Source organism: Muscardinus avellanarius (genome assembly GCF_963383645.1).
Source record: "Muscardinus avellanarius genome assembly, chromosome: 21".
In the NCBI taxonomy this organism is placed as follows: Eukaryota; Metazoa; Chordata; class Mammalia; order Rodentia; family Gliridae; genus Muscardinus; species Muscardinus avellanarius.
Genome location: NC_137807.1, coordinates 15,644,965 through 15,665,463, shown reverse-complemented (window position 1 = coordinate 15,665,463; position 20,499 = coordinate 15,644,965). Strand labels below are relative to the sequence as shown.

The window sequence follows — 20,499 nt, the reverse complement described above, 5'->3', positions numbered from 1 at the left end:
CAGCACTATTTTTTTTCTTTTCTTTTTGAAGTAGGGTCTCACTAAGTTGCTTAGGGCCTTGCCAGGTTGCTAAAGCTGGCCTCCAACCTGCGGTCTTCCTGTCTCAGCCCCCCAAGCGCTGGAATTCCAGGCATGTGCCACCATACACAACTCTGCCCTATTTTCAAGACATTCTGTGGACCGTCTAACAGTATTATAAGTGGCTGAACTTCTCTCTGATCATTTGGTTTTGAGACATAATGATAAAATCAGTTGTATTTTTCCCCAGAGGTTATAAGAAGTTTGAGAAGCGCCCTCTTTTTTCAGGGATAATTTATAGCAGAGTTGCAATGAATAAAAGAATTTCTGGGTTTGTGGGCATGGTGGTGCACTCTAGCAATCCCAGCATTGGGGGAGCTAAGACAGAAGGATGGCAGGGCTGAGGCCAGCCTCCACAATTTAGCAAGACACTGCACAACCTAGAAAGACCCTGTTTCAAAATAAAAAATAAAAAACCCTGGATGTGTAGCTCAGAAAGAGAATGCCCCGGGTTCAACCCGAGTACCAAAAGAAAATAATTTCAGAATTTCTTGGTTTTCAGAGGAACCACACCTCAGACATTTTCATCTAAAGGAGAAGGAGAAGGAGAAGGAGAAGGAGAAGGAGAAGGAGAAGGAGAAGGAGAAGGAGGAGAAGGAGAAGGGGAAGGGGAAGGGGAAGGGGAAGGGGAAGGGGAAGGGGAAGGGGAAGGGGAAGGGGAAGGAGAAGGAGAAGGAGAAGGAGAAGGAGAAGGAGAAGGAGGAGAAGGAGAAGGGGAAGGGGAAGGGGAAGGGGAAGGGGAAGGGGAAGGGGAAGGGGAAGGGGAAGGGGAAGGAGAAGGAGAAGGAGAAGGAGAAGGAGAAGGAGGAGAAGGGGAAGGGGAAGGGGAAGGGGAAGGGGAAGGGGAAGGGGAAGGGGAAGGGGAAGGGGAAGGAGAAGGAGAAGGAGAAGGAGAAGGAGAAGGAGGAGAAGGGGAAGGGGAAGGGGAAGGGGAAGGGGAAGGGGAAGGGGAAGGGGAAGGGGAAGGGGAAGGAGAAGGAGAAGGAGGAGAAGGAGAAGGAGAAGGAGGGGAAGGGGAAGGGGAAGGGGAAGGGGAAGGGGAAGGGGAAGGGGAAGGGGAAGGGGAAGGGGAAGGGGAAGGAGAAGGAGAAGGAGAAGGAGAAGGAGGGGAAGGGGAAGGGGAAGGGGAAGGGGAAGGGGAAGGGGAAGGGGAAGGGGAAGGGGAAGGAGAAGGAGAAGGAGAAGGAGAAGGAGAAGGAGAAGGAGAAGAAGGAGAAGGAGAAGGCAACCTGAATAACCAGAAGAACTGAGGGCCCCCAGTTCTGTCCTTATCTTTGGTGAAGCGGGCAACCCTAGAGTTAACCATCACCTTTGTTCCTTACCAAGCTACATCACTGCAGTTCAAACAGTCAAGGGGTGTTACAGTCTTTCAAAAGGTCTTCCTGTTGGGGAAAAGTGCAAAAGCTAAGTCTTTACTGCCAAGTACTGTTCGGAGACTAAACATGTGTCCTCAAAAGCATTTCTGTAATCCTAGGACTTGGGAGGCTGAGATAGAAGGATCACAAGATTCGAAGCTAGCCTCCAACACTTTGAAACTTTGCAAGACCCTCGGCAACTTAGTGAGACCTTGTTTTAAAATAAAAAGGCCTGGGGTGTGGCTCAGAGGTAGAATGGGTACAATGACCAGTGCCAAAACAACAATAACAATGATAAGTCTGGCCCGCTGCCTATGTTTGTAACGTTTTATTAGAATAGAGCTATACCCACTCACTCGTGCCTCTCCCGTGGGTGTCTCTGTGCTACAGCTGTGGAGGTGAGTAATTACGATGGTGATCACATAGCTGCAAGGATGAAAGTATCTGCAACCTGGTCTGAGAGACGTTAGCGCTTCCCTAAAGCTCTATGAGAGACCGCTTCCTGAAAACGCTCTAACAATAAAGAAAGGAAATTCTGACTGTTGAGAGACACACCGCCATGACCTCTGCAGCCATTACATCTCCATCTTGCTCCTGATGGACTGGCTGGCACTCCCAAGCCCATTTCCTGCTCTACTCCCCTCCTCTTTAGAATAGAATCTTAAAATGTAGTCCTTTGGGATCTCCCATCGTCGCACATCACAGAAGAGACTTTCTGAGATTCGGAAAGGTTAACAAATCGCCCAGCATCTAAATCCTTGGGTCCCTCATGCAGTCCCCACTCCCTGCCCTTGGCACTGCTTACTCCTGAGTCAAAGCAGGTTGCCAAATGGTTGGCCTAACCCACATTAGTGTACAGGTGTTGCCAAATTCTCCTCCTGAAGGAGCGTCCTCCCCTGAGATGCGTATCTGGGGGCCCCACTTCCCTGAGTAATTCCGGCTGCCTCTCGCCGAGGAGTCGGGGAATTCCCTTTCAAATCCCCTTCCTGGCCTTCCTCCTCGGCCTCTCCACATCCCTCACATAATCATAGCCACCCGGCACCGCTGTTGGTTAAAGGTGCCAAGCCCCAGTGTTCAGGAAAAGGGATCCCGAGCTACCAACCAGCAGGACTGCACAAGTGCAGCCCCACGGCTGGACTGGCTGGGAGAGCTCAGAGGTGACTCAGGCTCGGGGCCTGCCTTGCCTGGCTCCTTCGCGTGAGCTGACTCCTCTTGTGATTTCCGCCCTGGAGGCCTTACTGGTCCCCTGTCAAAGACCCCACTTCTACCTCAGGCCAAGGCACAAACTATTACTCTCACCGGGACCCACTCACACTTTAAACTGTGCTCTTTTTCCAGAACTTCTACGTTTTTTACCCACTGTGTCGTAACCACTTTTTTCAAAGCCGCCGGAAGTTCCAGGGACGCTCAGAACCAGCCTCTCCTCTATCCAGTCTCTTTCAGACTCTGAGCTCAAATTTCTTCTTCCTTCCTTCCTTCCTTCCTTCCTTCCTTCCTTCCTTCCTTCCTCTCTCTCTCTCTCTCTCTCTCTCTCTCTCTCTCTCTCTCTTTCTCTTTCTTTCTTTCTTTCTTTCTTTCTTTCTTTCTTTCTTTCTTTCTTTCTTTCTTTCTTTCTTTCTTTCTTGTGGTGGTACTGGGATTCCTGGAAACCCTTCTATCTCCGGGATACACGCCCAGACACCTATTTTATACCTTTTATTTGGAAACAGGGTCTCTTAAGCCAGCGCGGCTGGCTTCGAACCTGCGCGATCCTCCTGTCTCCGCCTCCCAAGCGCGGGGATCACCAGCGTGCCCACCACGCCCGGCTCCTCCCCTTTTCTTATGGGTGACATCCAAGCCTTCCCTGCCTCAGGTCTCAAGCCGGGGTCAACGCAAGTCCACCCCTCCTAGCGTCCAGGACTCCCTGAAAGTTCTCTGGCTGTCTGATCGTCTGACGACACAGAGTACCCTGACTAAAGGCAGACGGGCAAAGAAACCAGGGAAGGCTCCTCCTCGCCAACCCGCCCCGGGCCTTAACCAGCAAGATGCCTGTCTTCCTTAGTGCTGCCTGAGCCCCAGCCTGGGTCAAGGGTGGCTGGACGAGAGCAGTCAGCCCCACCGAAGCCGGTCGGGTCAGTGGTTTCTGCAGCTTCCTCTGGGTGTTGTTTTCTGCATACATGTCTCAGGACGGAATTATTCTCATCAACCAAGCATGGCATCATTTTCCTTTTGTGCAGAAGTTTCTGCTTTCTCGATGAGGCAGACATTCAGCTCCTCTTCCTCCAGCTAAAGTTTCCATCTGAGTCTTCATGAGATTATGTAAATACATCCTACACCAGCCCATGCGTAATATCCATATGAATCACATGAGGTCACGTGTGAAGCATTCAACACCGATTAGTAAATGGGGACATTAAGAAATGGAAGGAGCTGGGCGTGGTGGCACACGCTTGTGATCCCCGCGCTTGGGAGGCGGAGACAGGAGGATCGCGCAGGTTCGAAGCCAGCCTCAGCTACTTAATGAGGCTCTCGGCAACTTAGTGAGACCCTGTTTCCTAATTTAAAAAAATATATATATATAATAGGTCTGAGAGTATAGCGTGGAGGTAGAAAAGCCCCTGGGTTCCACCCCCAGTACCACACACACACACAGAAAAGAAAGAATTGGAAAAAGCTAGGGGTGGAGGTGCACACATGTAATATCCCAGTGGTTGGGAGGCTGAGACAGGAGAATTGCAGGTTCGAGGCCAGGCTTAGCAACCTAGCAAGACCCTGTTTCAAAAACAAAAAAGAAGCCGGCGTGGTGGCACACGCTTGTAATCCCCGTACTTGGGAGGCTGAGACAGGAGGATCGCACACGTTTGAAGCCAACCTCAGCTACTTAGTGAGGCTCTCAGAAACTCAGTGAGACCCTGTTTCCAAATAAAATATAAAATAGGTCTGGGAGTATAGCCCGGAGGTAGAAAGCCCCTGGGTTCCATCCACAGTGCCATAAATAAATAAATAAATAAATAAATAAATAAATACAATAAAGGGACTGGGGGTGTATCTTGGAGGTAGAATACCTCTGATTTCACTCCATAGTCCCCCCACAAACATACACACACATACACAAATGCAAATTTTAAAAATACAACAATTTATCTTAAGATAGAGTTTTCTGTCATGAGGAGTGGGAGAAGAAAGGGGGGCTGGGTGCTAACTGAGCTTGGATAAACATTGGCAGGCTTGTTCCAGGGGTACAAAAGCATTAGATGGAGTGAGAAATGCACTGTTGTCAAAGTACTAAACTCCAAGGCCCTGTTTGGCTGTCTGATTTGACAAATCTCAACTCCACTAAGATTTCATTCAAGCTTTGCATCAGATATCTATAGTGTCAGTGTCCGGCAGAACTTTCTAAGCTGAGCCGGGTGCAGCGGCATGCTCCTGTCTTCTCAATTACTCAGGTGCCCTAAGCAGGAGGATCATAAGCTTGAGGCCAGCCCGACAACTTACTGAGACCCTGTCTCAAAATGAAAAATAAAGACTTGGGAATATAATTCAGCGGGAGAGTGGCCCTCAGTTCAATCCTTAGTACCACAAAATAAAATAGGCCTTCTGTGATGATGGCAATGTTCTAGGTCTGCCTGTCCCAAATGGTAGCCACTGTCCACAAGTGGAGATTCCCTATGCCCAGGGTCTAGTGGAGGAGGAAAACTCACCAGCACCCAAAGCACAGTGGTGGAGCACTGGGACTCCATGTCACTCCAGTAGGAATGGCAGGCAAGAATACAAAGAGCAACAAATGCTGGCGAGGGGGCCGGGGAGAGGAGCTGCCATGCACGCACTGTGGGTGGGACTGCCAGTCAGCAGGGAGATCAGCGTGGAGGGTTCTCAAAAGACTGGGAATGGGACCACCGTGCGGCCCGGCTGCACACTCTTCAGCGTCCTCCCAAAGGAACCGAAGTCAGACCGTTATAGTGAGGCACGCATATCCATGTGTATAGCAGCGCAACTCACAATAGCCAAATTATGGGACCAGCCTAGGCGTCGGTCAACAGATTAATGGATCGTTAACCTGTGGTATAAACATGCAGTGCAATTTTACTCAGCCATAAAGAACTAAATTGCCAGGCATGGTGTGGCATGCTTGTGATCCCAGTACTTGGGAGGCTAAGACAAGAGGATCACGGGTTTGCAGTCAGCCTCAGCTACTTAGTGAGACCCTGTTTCAAAAAAAAGAATAAAAAATAGGGCTGGGGTGTAGCTCAAAAGAAGAATGCTGCAAAGAAAGAAAGAAAGAAAGAAAGAAAGAAAGAAAGAAAGAAAGAAAGAAAGAAAGAAAGAAAGAAAGAGAGAAGAAAGAAAAGAACAAATTTGCCAGGGGTGGTGGTACCAGCCTATAATCCCAGTACTTGGGAGGCTGAGACAGGAGGATCAGAGCTTCACCTCAACAATTTAGCAAGGCCTTCAGTAATTTAGTGAGACACCATTTCAAAATAAAAATAATAGCCGGGTGTAGTGGCGCACGCTTGTAATCCCCGGCTTGGGAGGCAGAGACAGGAGGATCGTGCAGTTTCAAAGCCTCGCTGGTTTAAGAGGCCCTGTTTCCAAATAAAAAATATAAAATAGGTCTTGGAGTGTATCCCAGAGGTAGAAGGTTTCCATCCCCAGTACCACCAAAATAAATAAATCAATAAAAAATTAAAAATAATAAATAAAATAGGGCTGGGATGTATCTTGGAGATATGCATTCGATCCCTAGTACCACACACACATACCCACAAAGAACAAAATTACATCATTTGCAGGAAAATGTATAGGACTAAAGAACATTATGCTGAGATTAGCCAGTCTCAGGAAGTGAAGGGTCATATGTTTTCTCTTAAATCTGGAAACTAGAGAGACATTGGGAATTAAAAGAGATGTCAGATAAATAAGGAGAGATAGTAATAGAAGAGTGGGAGGGGTTTAGGGGTGGAAATGGGAAGGGAGAAAGGGCACACCAATGAGAGAACTTGTTGGAATAATGCCACGCACATCTAGAAGTTATCAACACCAGCGCCACCAAAACGCACGGGGAGGGCGGGAGAGGAGGAGCGGGGTCTGGAGGAAGCACAGCAAGGGCTGTGTGTCTGCGTGTTTCTATCACTGTGAACTCTGAATATATAAGAACAAGGAACCTTTATTAGTTATAGTTAATATAGGAATATAGTTAATCAAATAGTATTTCAGGGAATACTTACCGGCCACCACACCATACTTCGGCCTGCCAGGAAAAAGCCTCCCACAGTGCCACGATTGGTGGAAAACATAGCCTGAGAAAGAAAGGGTCGAAGATGTAATAGAAAACTAGAAGAGCCGCCTTCACGTCCCAGGGGCACACCTCCCCACACACTGGCGCTGCCTTCACCCACTCTGCTTCTTCGCACACTTTCATATTCTCATCCCCTGCAGCCACGAAACACTCAGAGGAAGGAGGTGGGGAGCCACAACTGGCAGAGAAGGAAACTGAGGCTCCGAGGCTTAAACATTTTGCACTAGTGCCCACTGCACTTAACCGGCTGCTCCAGCAAGCTGCTCCCTGGATCTGATCGCATGCATCTTAAGGAGGCGGGAAGGAAACGTTTTGTACCTTTCTTACGAGTACATTGAGCTGCCTAATAAAACACCACGCTGCGCTTTTTTTTGGGGGGGGGGATTGAACCCAGGGACATTCTACCTACAAGCTATACTCAGCCTCTTTTTTTAAACAGGATCTCATTAAGTTGTGGAGGTTGTCCTCAAACCTGCAATCCTCTTGTCTCAACCTCCCAAGTATTGGGATTACAGGTGTGTGCCAATGTGCCCAGCTGAAATATCGTACTGTATAAAAGTACCATATAGTATTCTGAATGTTATCTCAATGAAGCTGTTGCCAAAAAGAAAGAAAGAAAAGAAAGAAAAAATGCTATAAGAATGCAAGGCATTTGTAGTAAATATTACATTAAAAAAGCTAGCTAAGTTGCTGGGGGTCTTGATAATTTGCTAATACTGACCTCTAATCTATAATCTTCCTAGTACCAAAAGCAAAAAAAAATCCAAGAAGCCTGGCATGGGGGTGCGTGCCTGCAATCCCAGTACTTGAGAGACTGAGACAAGAGAATTGAAAATTTACAGCTAAGCCGGGCGTGGTGGCGCACGCTTATAATCCCCGCATTTGGGAGGCTAGACGGGAGGATCATGCAGGTTCGAAGCCAGCCTCAGCTGGCTTAAGACACCCTGTTTCCAAATACAATAGAAAACAAAATAGGCCTGGGAGTGTAGCCCAGAAGTAGAAGGCCCCTAGGTTCCAACCCCAGTACCATAAAAAAAAAAAAAAAACAAAGAAAATTTACAGTTAGTCTCAGCAACTTACTAAGGCCCTCTACAACTTAGTAGTGAGACCCTATTTTGTTTTGTTTTGTGTTTTGGCTTTTGGGTTTGTTGTTGTTGTTTGTTTTTTTTTGTTTTGTTTTGTTTTTGCAGTACTGGAGATTGAACCAAGCAGCCTTCTACCTCTGAACTAAACCCCCAGCCCTATTTTTTATTCTTTATTTTGAAGCAGGGTCTCACTGAGTTGCAGAGGGCCTCACTAAGTAGCTGAGGCTGGCTGAGAACCTATAATCCTACTCTTTCAGCCTCCCAAGTACTGGGATTACAAGCATATGCCACCAATCCTGGCTGAGACCCTGTTTCAAAATTTAAAAAATAGATAAAAATTTAAAATTTAAAAAATAGAAAGTATAGATTGGAGGTACAATGCCCCTGGGTTCAATCCCCAAACCCCCAGTACCACAATGTGTGTGTGTGTGTGTGTGTGTGTAAAGAAGGAATTCAGCACGTGGACACTGTCACCGCAATAATGTGGCAGAAAGGCTAATGGAGAGGGTATTTCCAGAAAGGACGGTGTCTTAAAGAAGGGACAAGGGCAGGCAATTAAAAGAACCTAGGAAGCTGGCCATGGTGGCGCAAGCCTGTAACCCAGTACTTTGGAGGCTGACACAGGAGGATCACGGTTCTAAGCCAGCCTTAGCAACTTAGTGAGGCTCTCAGCAACTTAGTAAGATGACTTCCAAATAAAACATATATAGGGCTGGGGGTATAGCCCAGAGGTAGAAGGCCCCTGGGTTTCATCCCTAGTACCACACACAAAAAAAGAACATTGGACTTGGTATCACAAGACTTGGGCTCTAACCCAGCCCAGGTTCTAATTCATCTGAATGACTCTGGCCCCACTCTCTGACCCTTACTCTCTGACCCTCACTCTCTGACCCTCACTCTCTAACACTTACTCTCTGACCCTAACTCTCTGACCCTCACTCTCTGACCCTTACTCTCTGACCCTCACTCTCTGACCCTGACTCTCTGACCCTCACTCTCTGACCCTTACTCTCTGACCCTCACTCTCTGACCCTCCTCTGTAAGATATGGAGGCTGCATTCCCAGGATCACAGTGCTTTGGGTTCAAATAAGAATCATCACTTCTTATTTATATAAAGCAAAAGGACATAATAGTAAATACTTTCAGGTTTTTTTTTTCACGGTATAGTCTGCCACCTTATTCTTTTTATTTTGTTTTGTCCTGTTTTGTTTTTATGAGCCTTAAAAGTGTACAAAGCATTCTTAGCTTGTGGACCATACAAAAACGGCTGTGGGTCACATACTGCCCACAAACCATAGTTTATAACCACCAGAGTTTTAGGTAGCTTCATAAAATCTTCCAGCAGAAACAAGATCAGAGATTCAGCTTTAAAGGATATAAAATACCCCAGAGCTGGGCATGATGGTGCAACGCCTATAATCCCAGTATTTGGAAGGCTGAGACAGGAGGATCACAGGTTCACAGTCAGCCTCAGCAACTTAGTGAGGCCCTCCACAATTTAGCAAGCCCCTATTTCCAAAAAATAAAATAAAATCAGGCTGGGGGTATAGCTCAGAGGTAGAATGTCCCTGGCTTTAATCCCCAGTATCGTATCACCAATAAATAAGTATAAAATTGGGGCCCTAGGCACAATCCCCAGTACAACAAGAAAGAAAGAAAGAAAGAAAGAAAGGAAGGAAGAAAGAAAGAAAGAGAAAGAGAAAGAAAGAAATTACAGGTTTGAGACAATTCTTAGAAACTTTGTCAGACTTTCAGCAACTTGATAAGACCCTTTTTCAAAACAAATATAAAGGCTAGGGGTATAACTCAGGGTAGAATGCCCCAAATTCAATCCCCCATACCACAAAATAAAATAAAATAAAAATAGCCCGTGTGGGGGCACACGCTTGTAATCCCAGTACTTGGGAGGCTGAGACAGGAGGACTGCGGGTTCAAAGCCAGCCTTGGCAACTTAGCAAGGCTCTCAGCAACCTAGTGAGACCCTGCTTCCAATTAAGAAATAAAATTTGGCTAGGGGTGTAGCTTGGAGGTAGAATTCCTCTGGGTTCAATCCCTAGTACCAAAATAAATACATAAAATGAATAAATAAAATAAAACTAAAGTGCCCCCAGAAGCAAAATGAGACATGCTAAAAGAAGAAATAGAAATAAATACCAAAGAAGCCCAAATATGATTGAATGAGGCAAAGTTGGAAGGGTATCAGACAAAACCAAATGATGCTGGACGAGCTGGAGGGTGACAAGGGACACTGGCTGTAGGTGTTTTGTCTAAGTTGAAAATAAAAGCCGGGCGTGGTGGCACACACTTGTAATCCCAGCATCGGGGAGGCTGAGACCGGAGGATCGCGGTTCACGGACAGCCTCAGCTACTTAGTGAGGCCCTCTGCAACTCAGTGAGACCCGGTTTCAAAATAAAGAATAAAAAATAGGGCAGAGGTATGGCTCGGAGGTCGAATGCCTCTGGGTTTCACTCCTCAATCCGCCCAAAAAAAAAAAAAAAAAAGAAAAAGAAAAAGAAAAAGAACCCTATTTGTGCATCCCAGAGATTATGCAGGAGTCAGAACGTCCATTCCTAAAATCAAGCCCCTTTAACACTTCAATCGCAAAAAGAGGAATGTTGGTTGGCAGAAATCCAGCCCGATCAGGGTCCGGAGCTAATGAGGGGAGTGAGTGTAGATAAACGCTAGCAGGCTCATTAGGCCGCATTTAACAGGAGAAGTGATACTGATTCGCAGAGATTTTAAAAGTGCAAACACCATTAAAAAAAAGTGTAAACACCTGCAAGTCTGGCAGGGCGAACATGAAGATTGGTTAAGCGAACTGAGGTTATCAATGATTGTCCAGGGAGAGAGTTGGCTAACAAGTGACAGATTCACAGCTTGGTTCTAGCTAACAAGTGACAGATTCACAGCTTGGTTCTAGCGCACAGAAGCTTGGGTGGGGTGGGAGGGAGGACAGCCAGCTAGGCGGCAGAGTGCCTGGCGCCATGGAAAACCAGGAGCGGAGACACCTGAGTTCCAGGCACAATTCCATGTGTTACAAAACTCCAGGCAAATCACAGCCACCTGGAGCCTCAGCTTCTTCTCTGCCCTGTGGCTTTTTTTTTTTTTTGGAGATTTACTACACAGTGAACCATTTTTGCCCATTTTACTTAAAAGGACAAAAATCCTTTAGGGCCTGGATTCAACCTCTAAAGAGCAATTGATGATAGTATAAAAATTTTTCAGGGTCCCTAGTGAGCTATCAGAATCATCCTCTCAACGTCCTTGAGAGGTTGCAAGAATGGATACGGTTGGGTCAGCGTACCTGTAATTCCAGGATGTGGGAGGCTGAGACAGGAAGATCACAGGTTTGAGGCCAGCCTCAGCTACTTAACAGCAACCCCCAGCAACCCTCCAGCACCACAAAACCTGTACGATTGTACCCATTCTACACTTGGATACATTGAGGCTGCAGGAAGTACTCTACGTCCTCACTTGATTGAAACCATGGAAAAGCCAGTACTAAAACTGAATATCCTGGCCCCCACTTGGACACTTTCCACTGCGTCTTTAGGGAGAGCCACCCACACGGATGCCCCGTGGCACTGGAAGGGTATGCCACATGGGGCTTCTCCATTTCTTTTTTAACAAAATAATTCACCCTCCCTTTTACCCCCTGAAAAGGCTCATTGTTGATGGAAGGGTTAATGCCCACCCTCCTCTAAGTCAAGAGCTCAACACAACCACCTGTTGGCTGGGCAGACTCCCTCTGCCAGCCACCCCGCTAGGGCAACCCTTGAGAATGGTTGGGATAGTTCACAGTCTTTTTTTTTTTTTTTGTCCTGGGGATTGAACCGAGGGGCATTCTACCTCCAAGCTACACCCCAGCCCTTTTTATTTTTTATTTTAAACAAGGGTCTTGCTAGGTTGCAGAGTCTTTGCTAAACTGCTGAAACTGTTTCCAACTGGCGCTTCTCCTGTGTCCGCCTCCCAAGTACTAGGATCGTGGGCCTGAGCCACCATCCCAGCCCGGCTCCCACTTTCAAAGCTGTTAGGTGTGCCAGAGTCTGTCATAAATGAACTTTCCCAGTTTCAGGCTGCAGAGAACAAGTTTCTCTGGTTTAGTGTGTCCCTAGAGTTCCAAGCACTTCCCTCTCCCCAGCACCAGGCCACCCTCTGGTCCTGCTCCTCCTGCTCCACCTCCCTCCTCACCTGTGGGGAAAAGCTCTAGCTTCTGGGATTCCCCAAGAACCAGAGTTGCTCATCACCCCACAGAGAGTCCCAACACCTGAGGCAGGCAGAGGCTGCCGCTACCCTGTTTCTTTCCCATCTGAGCCCGGGCAACTTAAAAGGTGGGACAGTCACCACCTGCCTGGGCTTTCTGAGGCTCCACAATGCCCTTTCCTGCCCTTAACACTCGCCCCAACATCCCTGTTCACCCGCTGGCACCAGGGCGCTTTGGGGTTTCCTGGCAAGCTCCCCCAGGACCCTTCTAACCAGTGTTCACCCTTGCTGTCCCCCATGGGCACACGGGGTCCTTGAACTCCTCTCAGGTCATCCCAAGGCACCCACAGCCTCCCCGCACTCAGAAGCCCACCCGGCAGCCAGCTGAGGGAGACCCTCTCTTCTCCGGGAGCTCCTCCATCCACAGGGTGCCCTCGCCCCTTCCGCCTGCATCCCAGGGCTACGTACCCACAACCCGACGGCCATCACCACCAAAAAGTAGATGACGATGACGGAGATGTCGGCGGCATTCTGGATGCGCTGGTAGGACGGGACAGGTTCCGCGGTGGCGGTGGTCGCAGGGCTCCAGGTGCTACTGTCCATGGCGGTGGCGACGTGTCGCTCCCACGCGGGCCGCTCAGTCCTTATGCAGCCTCTGGGTTAATGATCAGCCCCGAGGGAGGGAGCCCGCCTCGGTGGGGCAGCAGGGCAGTGGCTCTGCTGCGCGGGAGCACCTGCTGAGACTGGGCGCGCAGGAGAGCAGGAGCACAGAGGTGCAGGAGAGGAGCCGCGGAAAGGTGGCAGTGGGCGGGCAGGTAAGGCTATCCCGCCAGCAGGGAGGAGCCGGCCAGGGGTGGTGCCCGCCTGGCACAGAGGCCCGCTGTGCTCCCGCAGCAGGAACCCACCCGGCTGCCACGCCTGGCTGTCCCACCGAGACAGAGCAGCGTCAGGGCGCCTGGGGCCAGGAGCCTGGAGGATCTCTCTGGACCTGGCTTCTCCTGAGTAAAATGAGGGCAGGCTTTCCTGATAAATCAGCCAGACCCTTGCTCTCCGTAGAGAACATTTCTGGGAAGAGGGCGATGGGATGCGTGTGCAATTATCATCCCTGGAGCACAGGCCGCCCGCCACCCACCGACCACTCCTCGTGCCCCCTCTCTGGCACCAAAGCCTCATAGTAATGCACTGACTCTGGAGAAGGGGCCCGCTGGGGTCCCCTGCCCCGTGTCTCACCAAGAACAGCCAGCCTTTCCATCCTCCAGGGTCCTGCCAGAGCGTGCCACCAACCACATTTGGGAAATATTTAGGAAAAGAATTGTGTCTGTACTGAACATGTACAGACCTTTTTTTGTCTTTATCCCTAAACGATACAATATAGTAACTGCTTACATAGCATTTTCATTGTGTATTGGGGGTGCGAGGTACTGGGGATGGAACCCAGGGTCATTCTACCTCTCAGCTACATCCCCAGTCCTTTTTACTTTTTAATTTGAAACAGGGTCTCACTAAGTTGCCTCGAACCTGTGACCCTCCTGTCTCAGCCTCCCAAGTACTGGGATTGCAGGCATGCACCACCACGCCCCACATTTACATTGTACTAGGTTTTATAAGTAATATAGAAAAACAATTTTTTTGCGGGTCTGGGGATGGAACCCAGGGGCATTCAACCCCCAAGCTATACCTCCTGCTCTATTTTTTATTCTTTACTTTGAAACAGGGTCTCACTAAGTTGCGTAGGGCCTCACTAAGGAGCTGAGGTTGTCCGCGAGCCGCGATACTCCGGTCTCAGCCTCATAAATGCTGGGATTACAAGCGTGCGCCACCACACCTGGCAATATAGAAATTATTTAATACATAGGGGGAGGATGGAGATTATGTGCAATGTGCAAATACTATGCCTCGTGTGTGTGCACGCACACAACCTCACACCCACCAAGACCTATTTTTGTGTGTGTGTGGTACTGGGGTTCCTGGAAGCCCTTCTACCTCCAGGCTATGCTCCCAGACCTATTTTATACTTTTATTTGGAAACAGGGTCTCTTAAGCCAGCCTAGCTGGCTTCGAACCTGCGCGATCCTCCTGTCTCTGCCTCCCAAGAGCGGGGATTACAAGCGTGTGCCACCACGCACGGCCCCCAAGCCCTATTTTATTTTTTATTTTGAAACAGGGTTTTTAAGTTTCTGAAGGCCTCACCAAGTTGCTGAGGATAGCTGAAAACCTGTAATCCTCCTGCCTCAGTCTCCCAAATACTAAAATTAAAGGCGTGTGCCATGCGGCCAGCTGCATTGATGCATCCCAAACGGCCTATCGCTGGTCTCTGTGCCAGGCAGGGCCCCTGTCCTCTCCTGACAGCCCAGGAGTGACCCCTCAGCGGGCCCCAGATGTGTAGTATCCACCTCTCGCTGCCCAAGCTGTGCTTCTGGACATGGCGGCCAGTGCTGGGGTGACCCTGAAGCAACGAGCTCCCATCACACTGACGCCACCGCCGCGGCAGAGGAGGGTGTAGGAAGTGGGCCCGAGAGGGAGCCGCCCACCAGGAGAGAGCATGCGCAGCTCCCCTGCCATCTGTGGTCCTCCCGGCGGACATCTGGACTACGGCACAGAGGACAGTGGCCTCTCATGCAGCAGGTGTGAAGGGTCTCCCTGGCGGTGAGACCAGAGGGGACTGTGCGGTTTTGCTCCTGCTCCCTCCCCTTGTCGCGCCTTCAGGGACAGAAGGTCAGGGAAGCAGGCTTTGGGCCAGTGTGGTCTTTCCCTGTGACGCTGTCACCCATTACCACGAGTTCAGTGGCTTGCAACCAAAATTCTTTCCCTCACAGTTCTGGAAGGCAGAAGTCCAAAATCAGCTCCACTGGGCCAAAACCCAGATGTCAACAGGATGTCCTGAGGTTCCAGGAGAGGAGCCCTCCTTGCCGGTCCCAGCTGCATAGGGCCAAGGTTATAGTTTAGAGGTAGAATGCCCCTGGGCTCAATCCCCAGTATCACACACACAAAAAAACCTTTTATCTTCTAAATAATGATCACCTTGCTGGGCGTGGTGGCACACACTTGTAATCCCAGTACTTGAGAGGCTGAGACAGGAGGATGGCAGTTTGTGGCCAGCCTCAGCTGCTCAGTGATGTCCTCCTCAGCTTAGTGAGATCCTGTTTCAAAATAAAGAATAAAAATAGGGCTGGGGGTGTAGCTCAGATGTAGAATGCCCCTGAGTTCAATTTCCAGTACTGAAAAAAAATAGTAATAACGATCACCTTATCTGAACTTAAAAATAAAGGGTCCTTAGCTGGGTGTGGTGGCACACGCTTGTAATCCCCGCGCTTGGGAGGCGGAGACAGGAGGATCACGCAGGTTTGGAGCCAGCTGTGCTGGCTTAAGATACCCTGTTTCCAAAAATAAAAAATAGGTCTGGGAGTGTGGCCCAGAGGTAGAAGGGTTTCCAGGAACCCCAGTACCACCAAAAAAAAAAAAATAATAATAATAAAAAAAAATAAATAAATAAAATAAAGGGTCCTCAGCTGGGTGTAGTGACACACACCTGTAATCCCAGTACTTGGGAGGCTGAGACAAGAAGATTGCTGGTTTGAGGCCAGCCTCAGCAACTTATTGAGACTCTGTTTCAAAAATAAAAAATAAAAATGGCTGAGGGTATAGCTCAGAGGTAGAACACCCCTGGAGTCAATCCCCAGTACCACAAAAAGGGGGGTCTTCAAATGGATAGAACTGGAGCACATGATGATTAGTGAGATCCGCCAGGCTCAGGGGTATGGACGCCAGACACAAAGGGACTTCAGATACACGAAGAATGGCGGAGAGGGTTGGGAGAGGAAGGGGGAAGGGAAAACGAGGGCTGAGGGAGAGTCCAGGTCAAATAATGTTATGTCCCTATATGAAGGTATTGCCACCAATCTCACTAACATGCAGGGGTGGGCGGAGGAGCGGGGTGGGACACAGAAAGAGACACCCCAAGTGGCGTGTGCACGTATGAATGGATCTCACTAACATGTACCAGTGAAAGTATTAACAATTTTAAAAATAAAGGGTCCTTAGCCGGGCGTGGTGGTGCATGCTTGTAATCCCCGCGCTTGGGAGGCGGAGACAGGAGGATCACGCAGGTTCAAAGTCAGCCGTGCTGGCTTAAGGAACCCCAATACCACAAAATAAATAAATAAATAAATAAATAAATAAATAAATAGTCCTCAGCCAGGCCTCCCCCCACCCTCAGAGAGCAGGAGACAGACACAAAAAAGAATACATGCCCGAGCCAGGTATGGTGGCGCATGCCTGCATCCCAGGACTTCAGAGGCTGAGACAAGAGGATCACAGGTTCAAGGACAACCTAGCTACTTAGCAAGACCCTCTGCAACCTAGTGAGACATTAAAAAATAAAGCATTAAAAAATAAAATAAAAGGGGCTAGGGTTATAGCTTAGAGGTAGAATGCCCCTGGATTCAATTCCAAGCATCACAAAAAAGAAGGAAAGAATGAAAGGAGAAAGAAGGAAATAAAGGAAAAAGAAAAGAAAGAGAGAGAGAGAGAAAGGAAGAAATAAAGGGAAAATGAATACCTATCTGGCTGAGTGCAGGGTGCATTGCATGTAATCCCAGTACTTGGGAGGCTGATTTAGGAAGATCACAAGTTTGAGACCAGCCTCAGCAACTTAGTAAAATCCTGTATGTCTCTATCACAATAAAACTCAATATGAGGTTTACAGTGTAACTAATAAAAGTATATTAATTAAAAAATAAATAAAAAGGGCTGGTGTGGAGCTCAAAGGTAGAACACCCCATAGGTTCAATTCCCAGTACAAAAAGAAAAGAAAAGAATAAAGCATAAAGAATATCCACCTATTGTTGTGACAAGTAATACAACTTCACTTTTCACAATGATCCCATTGCTTTCCCCATTTTATGGGCGCAGCATAGAGACTCAAAAGGGTTAAGTAAATGCCGCAAAGTCCTTCAACTGGTAAACGGCCAAGCTGGCACCCATCCTACTACCTGGTGCTGCGGAGAGGAGGGGCACAGCAAGGAAGCTTGAGGGCGCAGCCCAGCGGGACCACTCCAGGCTGATGCCCTCTGTCCCTCCCACCTCACCTCCAGTCCAGCCCCTGCAGGCAGATGCCAAGTAAAAGTCAGCACTGTTCTCGGGACTGACCCCTGCCAAATGCCTTGGTTTGCTGAAAATCCCACCTAGAATGAAAGCAGGTGAAGGAGGAGGGTTGTCACTGGGCTCCCGGAAAAATCCCTTCTCTGGAAGTCAGCCTCAGTGCCACTAGCACACGTGTCCCAGTTTCCTCTGTGCCGTGAAACAGAGAAGTATCTCCTGGCCGAAGAGGCAGAGCCTGCAGGGGCCTGTGGAGGGTTCCAACAGAGCTCTCACCTGGGGGCCTTCCCCACACCTCCAATTCACAATCCATCAACCAACCTGCCGCCCGAGGCTGGGGTTCTAGGAACACAAAACCCAAGCAAAAAATCCCTGGGCAGCAAGCATGATGGCGCTTGCTTGTAACCCCAGCAGTTGCGAGGCTGACACAGGAGGATTGCAGGTTCAAGGCCAGCCTCAGCAACTTATTGAGACCCTGTTCCAAAATAAAAAGTAAAAAGAAACTTGGCTCAGAAGTAGAATGCCACTGGGTTCAATCCCCAGTTTTAAAAAAAATTAAATATAAAATAGCCAAGCTTGTAATCCCAGTATCTGGGAAGGTAAGACAAGGGAATTGCAGATTTGAGGATGGCCTCAGCAATGTAGCAATACTCTCAGCAAGCTAGTGAGACCCTGTTTCAAAGCAAAACATTTTTTTTAAAGGGCTGAAAGTTTAGCTCAGAGGTAGAATGCAGCTGGGTCCAATCCCCAGGAGCACAAAAATTGAGTAATTAATTAAAAGTTTCATGCATTTCATTCATTTGCTCAAACACACCATTTGGAGGGAATGAAAAGGTGAATTTATTTCCCCACAAAAGAAAACCTTCCTAACAGCCATCTTGCCTGGATCAGAGGAGACATCGCCCACATTCTGAGGGCAGCAAAGAAGGAAGCTGAGAAGAAACTTGATAAGATTTTTATGTTTTTATTAGTGCATTAAAATCTCACATCATAATGTACATCATGCTGAGAGTGTTGAGATTTTTTGAGCCACGAGCTACAGGTGTGGTTTGCTTGCAGTATCGTCTCTCTCTTTATTCTTTTTCTTTCTTTATTTTTCTTTCCTTATTTATTTATATATTTACTTACTTACTTACTTACTTACTTACTTACTTACTTATGGTGCTATGGTCCAGGGACATTCTCCTCAGAGCTACACCCCCAACTCTACTTTATTATTTTATTTTGAAACAGGGTCTCACTAACTTGTGAGGCCCTCACAGTGCTGGTGAAGCTGCTCTTGAACCTGTGATCCTCCTGTCTAGCCTCCCAAGTCCTGGGATTATAAGTGTGCACCACCACGTCTAGTCCTCCTGTCCCTTTAAATGAGATAATAAATGGTCATGTCAGTTAAACCTTAAAAACAAAAAAGAAAACTCTATCTCATCTAATGGCTCATCTGGATAATTCTACACTGAGAAATTCATTCGCGTGCTGGGTGTAGTGGCACATGCCTATAATTCTAGTACTTGGGAGGCTGAGATAGGAGGATTGCAGGTTCAAAGCCAGCTCCAGAAACTTAGTGAAGCTGTCAGCAACCTAGTGAGAACCTGTTCCCAAATAAAAACTAAAATCAAGCTGAGGATAGAGCTCAAAGGTAGAATTCCCCTGGGCTCAATCCCCTGTACCACAAAAGAGAGGAAGGGAGAGAGGGAGGGAGGGAAACTCATTAATTTATTCATCCATTCACTGAGAGGATCCTCTCTCTGCCCCACACAGGGTTACAAACTTGAACAAGCGTACTCTCTGCCTTGGGCCTCCTAGTCCATCAAAGAACGTTTCCATGTGACATGCATGTCCTCATCCTTGTGCAGGGACGCTTTCCCCTCTGAGATACACCCCTAGATTTATTTTATTTTTTTATTTTGAAACACAGTCTAAGTTGCTGAGGCTGGCCATGAACCTGCGATCCTTCAGTCTCAGCCTCCCAAGCACTAGAATTTCAGGTGTGTTCCACCACTCCCAGCCTTTAGTCTCAATTTAAACTTCTCCCTAGATGTTTCTTAACCAATACCCATCCTTAGCCTAAAGGCTCTCAGAAAGCCCTATTCTCACATATTGCAGACCTGAAATCTCAGTATTTGGGAGGTAAAGAAAGGAGAACTGAAGGTTTGAAGACAGCCTCAAAAATTTAGCAAGATTTTGTTTGAAAATAAAAAGGGTAGCCGGGCGTGGTGGTTCACGCTTGTAATCCCAGCATTCAGGAGGCAGAGACCAGAGGATCACGGTTCCTGGGCAGCCTCAGCTACTTAGCGAGGCTCTTCGCAACTCAGAGACCCTGTTTTAAAAAAATAAAAAGACTGCTGGGCGTGGTGGTGCACACTTGTAATCCCAGCATTCGGGAGGCGGTTCACGGATAGCCTCAGCTACTTAGTGAGGCCCTCTGCAACTCAGTGAGACCCGGTTTTAAAATAAAGAATAAAAAACAGGGCAGGGGGTGTAGCTTGGAGTTCGAATGCCCTTATGTTCCATCCCCAGACCCGCAAAAAAATAAAAAATAAAAACAAAAAGACTAAACTGGGTGTGGTACGCACACTTGTAATCCCGGTGTTTGGGAGGCTGAGACAGGAGGATTGCACGGATTCGAAGCCAGCCTCAAGTACTTAATGAGGTTCTCAGCAACTTAGTGAGACCCTTTTTCCAAATAAAATATAAAATAGGTCTGGTAGTGTAGCCCGGAGGTAGAAAGCTTCTGGGTTCCACCCCCCGTACCACCAAAATAAATAAATAAATAAATAAATCGACTGAAAAATAGGGCTGGGAGTGTAGCTTAGAGGTACAATGCCCCTGAAAGGTTAGAGCTGCCCCAGCCCCAAAAAAGGGGCAGGGCCGGAAGCTAGGAGGTGGAGCCAGGTGATTCCGGGAGGGGACCACGCCTCCCGGTCAGGAAGAAGAGAGTTCAGAGGGGAGCCCGACAGAGAGACGGAGGGACGCACTCCCCCCCCCCCCCACCAGCCCCCGTGGCCACGCGGGGGCTGGAGGCCAATCTCCAACAAATAAAGACATCCGTAATACCGATTATGGATCTCCGCGTGTCTCTATGCAACTGGGGGACACGAAAATGACCTTTCAATTGGTGCCGATCGAGCCCATACCGGACTTATGGGGCCTGGCTTGGATCTGCGCTTATCGGACTCGAACTTTACGCTAAGGCACGAATCACTCCAGTTCCATCCCTTCTCTGTGCACCCGCCTGCCCCACTGGCTTCTCCAAAAAGCTGAAAGAAGACAGGGCCGCGCCGCTGCGCCCGCGGACCCCAGGATGTGCCTGCGCTGCCGGCGCGCGCCACTCCCACCACCGGGACAGGCCCGCCGCGCCCGCCCCGCAGACCACCGCGCCTGCCCCAAGGACCGCGCCGTGCGTG

At 48.5% G+C, this 20,499-nt stretch overlaps 1 protein-coding gene across 1 annotated transcript in view; it reads right to left on the bottom strand.

Annotated features, from left to right (window-relative positions):
• The window catches only part of LOC308277991 (sodium/glucose cotransporter 1), a gene marked incomplete at both ends in the record, with an annotated part of 53,843 nt that extends 41,242 nt beyond the window's left edge, over positions 1 to 12,601 (bottom strand). The window contains 2 exons of the mRNA XM_080717562.1: positions 6,638 to 6,709; positions 12,467 to 12,601. Coding sequence (XP_080573688.1) covers positions 6,638 to 6,709; positions 12,467 to 12,601 — 207 coding nt within the window. The remainder of the gene's footprint in view (positions 1 to 6,637; positions 6,710 to 12,466) is intronic.
• Between the last annotated feature and the right edge of the window lie 7,898 nt (positions 12,602 to 20,499).